Raw genomic sequence first — 4,492 nt, forward strand, 5'->3', positions numbered from 1 at the left:
GGAAAGTAGATCTTATACTCACGTCTTATAGATTTTTGTTCTTCTCATGATGATCAATGCTATCTAGTGTATTTACATATTTTATGTTTGATTTGATATTTCAATTCTATTCAGTACAATAGGATGTGTAGTCCAGTCCAAATTTGTACATCTTCCCCTTGAAGGATTAGAATTTTCTTTTCATATGAATTTTTATCGATCAAAATATATGATTGATGGTTAATAAATTAAAGTATAAGAATAATTAAATCTTAACCGTATATTATCATTAAAATAACAAATAGTAAGATAGGTCAATAAAAGTTTATTTATTGCCAAAAATTAAAAAATTGATGCAATGCACATTCAATTCCAGAGGTATTGCAAAATTGAAGTGCTTCAACGAGCAGCAAGCAGACGATATAAAAATATTAAATAATACTTCAATACAAAATTAAAGGGTAACTCTAGTGACTTGCCAGTTGCCATTTATAAATCATTGATGTGTATCTTTCGTATTCACTCCTAGCATATGCAAATATCTAAAATAATGCAAACCGACGACTTAAGAAGATAAGACAGATGCTGATAAGCATCAAATAATTTTATTAAAAAAAATGCATGAATATTGAATAGTGACAATCAAGGTATGGAGAGGTGGTTGCCAATCAATTCCCCTTTATCAGCTTCTTTTATAAAAACTGAGAAGAATGTATACAAGCTTGCATTATTTTATGACTTAGAAGCATGTACTTCTCATGCACCTTCATCACTTTAAAGCAACACCATTTCCTAACTCTCATAAGTTAGTTATTGCATTATATTGAGTGCACTTTTTTTATAAGGAATTTGGTCATTTTACAATAATGAATCATCAAGAAGAACAAGAACTACTCTCTCAATCTACCTTGCCTGTTCTTTCAAGATTGGATCGCCTTGATCGTTTGGTAAGTGATTTTTTTTTTTGTGTGTGCATGTGTGAGTCGCTCCAGAAACTTGGCTCAATGGTTTTTAAGCAAAATTATTTGACTGGCTAGTTATATTCATCTTGAGTAAGATAGGGGACTAAAAAAAATCAATTTAAACTCTGCCTGATTGCCCAACCCCCCATTAACTCCCCCTGCAACCCCACTCGCCGCCCCCCCCCCCCCCCCCCCCACAAACACAACCCCCAAAAAAAAAAGTATGTGTAGATATTTATAAGTTTTTTTGATGATTGTATTTATGCAGCTGTTGTTGTTAGAAGAGAGGCATTGCTTGTCAACGAAGCATATTCCAAATTGTGCTATTGGAAGAATGAAGAGCAGTACAGAAGATCAATGCAAGACTTTGGCCTATGCACTTGAAGAAGTTAATTATAAAGGCACGCTAATGGAGCGATTAACCATGCTTGAAAATCGCGTATTAGAGGTTAGTTAAGTACCATATACTTTGCTTAATTTTACTTTAATTCTGTCTTAATATCTGTGTTCATATGAGTAAACTTTGCTCTGTATACTCAGTTGAGCCTAGTGATGGAAGAAGTAGAAAAGACATCGAGATCAAGCTCTTGTACCATTGAAAGGGCTGAAAAAATTGAACATAAACTAAGTTTTACAGCAATTACAAGTCAAGATGATGATACGATCAACAGCTCTCAAGTAAGATGAATATCCTTATTGAAAAATTACTATAGTCCATTATTAGATACCTTAATTTCTTATAAGAAGCATTTTATTTGCTAATTGCAATTAATTAGATGATTGATAACGGTGATTATTATTCAGGGGACTACCAATTTGGTTGAAGCAAGTGCATGTGAAAGAAAATCGAAGGGTGGTCACAAAGACAGAAGATGGAGAAATGTGGCATTAATAAGACATAACAAATGGCTTGGATGGTTTCCGATGGGATGTTGATGCTATTTAATTATCTATTTTATGATCTTCTATATATAATTTCTGAACTTTTAAAACTAGTTTTTGTTTGTTTTTAGTTGTCATCTAGCGTTGATGAATTTCTTGCTCTGTTATCCTCGTAACATATGACAAAATTTGATCCAATTAGTTTTACAATATTTATATTTTAGCATACTGAGATTTATGATTTCTTTATTGCTTCAACCTAACTTTGGCCCTCTAACTATTTAACTAACTTTATGTTACAACCTAGAAAATTTTATAATTTCTTCACTGCGGCTTCAATTAGACCAAAATTTTGATTTCGCCAGTAAATGACTTATGTCGTAGATGTACATCAATTAATGTGATTCCGATTTTTTTTTTTTTTTTTTATCTGCTATGCATGCAATTTTGAGATATAAGTTATGAAGCATGACTAAACAATATTTTGAAAATAACGGAAGCAACATAGTTTTATTGGATTAAAAAAAAATTAAGAAAATTAATTTTCGAAAGGGTGGTGATGTTTTTCACTGATAAATCAATACTTCCCATTAAGATATTAAAAATTATGTTATTTTATAACGAAACTCATATTTAAGAACAAAAAATATTCCTTAGAAATTTATATATATATAGGTAGGGTTTTTTGCATTACAAAAGTTACTTTGTACACTCTATTTATTTGTAAACTCATCTATTAAATTTGCAAATTTAAGTTTTACTTTTTCTACTCATTAAAATGTCCAAAATATGTTAAGTTAAATCATTAAATTAGTTTACTCAAAACAATAAAAAAAATATTAGGCATTAGAAAAAGATTAAAAATTTAGCATATGCTTACAACATGCTGATCAAGTCAAGTTATAAATAATTTCTTTAACACAATTATAATTATTATTTTCATTTAATAAAGAATATGAATATTGATTTTTGCACTTTTGTACTTACCAAATTCTTTAACATAACATCAAGAAGCATGAATTTTCTTTGCTTCCAATAACAATTGAAAAAAAAAAAGGCCAATACATCGAAGAAGAAAAAGTTAGAAGAAGTTGATGAATTGGTTTCAATTTCAGCTTCCTCTCTGTCTTCCCATCTTTTTTTTTTCTTTTGTTAAATCAAAAAGCAAAAATATGACCATCTTTACAATACTTTAATTTATTTTTTAAAAAAAAATCAAAAGGGTCTTTCCAAATCTTATAGTCAAAATATTTTAAAATATTGATTTGCTTAGGGTTAAGTTTTGTTTAAGATACTGGAAATAAATTTTTTAGAGTTTAAAACAAAGGACTTGTAGAGTTGAATAATGAACGCCCTATATGAGTGTTCAAAATAATCACATTACATTAGTCTCATAATAAATTGGTGAATAAATTATAAGATGTACAATGGACATACACATGAGTGGTTAGTTGCCGGCATGTATTGGAATGATGATCTATGCATTAGTTAAATGAAGCTCGGATAAAAATGTATTTGGATTCTTGTTATAGAAAGAAAAATTATTATTCACATGAAGCTTGCATAAAAATGTATTTGGATTCCTTTTATACAAAGAAAAATTATCTAAAATAATTTCTTTTTTTTTAAGACGAATTTCATCATTTTTAAAACTATCGAAATATAAAATATTAGAGGAAACTAAAATAAAATTATTGCACGATTATTATTTATTTGTATAACATACTGACTCCAGTTCAAAAGGAATATTAACTCAAAACTACCGTTCTAAAATTTCAATATCTGGTTTTCACAAGCAAAATCGTATAATTATAGAGATGCTGAGACAGTAAGTATTATTCTATTGATGTTGAGACAGTAAGTATCGGTGCTTATTGGCAGCAGAATAGAGATGTTCTGGATAATTATAGAGATGAGAAGGCAGAATAATGAGTTCCAAAAAATTACTGTACAATATCCTCCTAGAATCTATATTAATGCTTATGCCCATTCTTTAGACGAATTCGGTTTAGAGAAAAAAGCATATGCTGTCTGCTTAGGATCGTTTGCCAGCAGAGATTCAAAATGTACTTGATGTGTTGTGAGTAGATTAATTTAATTGTAATAAATAGATATTAAATTAATCTACTACATAACCAGTAAAACTAATATTTAAAATAAATATTAAAATATTAAAAAGAAAACAGTTATATCATGCAATGATTCATCACATCTATGGCTATCACTTCTTTTTCTTCTTGTTCTTCTTCACATCTAATTTGGTTTTCATCTGAATTCACTTCGGCTTCGCTTAATTTATTCTATTCAAAACTAAATGTTATAATTCGAACCCATTTGGTAATTTACCCCCAAACCAAAAGAGATTGATTTTTCTGTTTCCGGCGAATGGAGAAATAGAGTTTTTGTCTTTTCAGGATTCTCGACCAAAAGAGTTGAGAGACTTAAGGACGAGCTTTTTTTCATGTTGAAAAGTCAAAATAACTTTTTGACTGTGGATGGAATCATGGAAAATGAAGCCAAATGAGTTGGTGAAGCATGTGACAGTTTGACAAATTCACAACAACTTTGACAATTTGATAAATTGTTGGTGGGCACCGAATTTGTAATAGTGCAAAATACTTTTTATAAATAGAGAGAGTTTTTCATTTGTTAAGCATCCTTAAATTTGT

At 29.4% G+C, this 4,492-nt stretch overlaps 1 protein-coding gene across 1 annotated transcript; it reads left to right on the forward strand.

Moving 5' to 3' along the window:
• The first annotated feature begins 845 nt into the window (after positions 1 to 845).
• On the forward strand, positions 846 to 1,877 carry LOC18042881. The gene is made up of 4 exons (XM_024183522.1): positions 846 to 926; positions 1,210 to 1,389; positions 1,482 to 1,619; positions 1,746 to 1,877. The coding sequence occupies exons 1-4, from the start codon at positions 846 to 848 to the stop codon at positions 1,875 to 1,877; spliced, it is 531 nt and encodes a 176-aa protein (XP_024039290.1).
• The last annotated feature ends 2,615 nt before the right edge of the window (positions 1,878 to 4,492 follow it).

This window comes from Citrus clementina, unplaced genomic scaffold, assembly GCF_000493195.1.
Source record: "Citrus clementina cultivar Clemenules unplaced genomic scaffold, Citrus_clementina_v1.0 scaffold_5, whole genome shotgun sequence".
Classification (NCBI taxonomy): Eukaryota; Viridiplantae; Streptophyta; class Magnoliopsida; order Sapindales; family Rutaceae; genus Citrus; species Citrus x clementina.

What these genes read in the sequence shown, in the direction of transcription:
- LOC18042881 (XM_024183522.1), top strand. Translation starts at nt 846, where the DNA reads ATGAATCATCAAGAAGAACAAGAACTACTCTCTCAATCTACCTTGCCT. An exon ending in TGGATCGCCTTGATCGTTTG is followed by an intron (nt 927 to 1,209) that starts GTAAGTGATTTT and finishes GTATTTATGCAG; the next exon opens with CTGTTGTTGTTAGAAGAGAG. An exon ending in ATACGATCAACAGCTCTCAA is followed by an intron (nt 1,620 to 1,745) that starts GTAAGATGAATA and finishes ATTATTATTCAG; the next exon opens with GGGACTACCAATTTGGTTGA.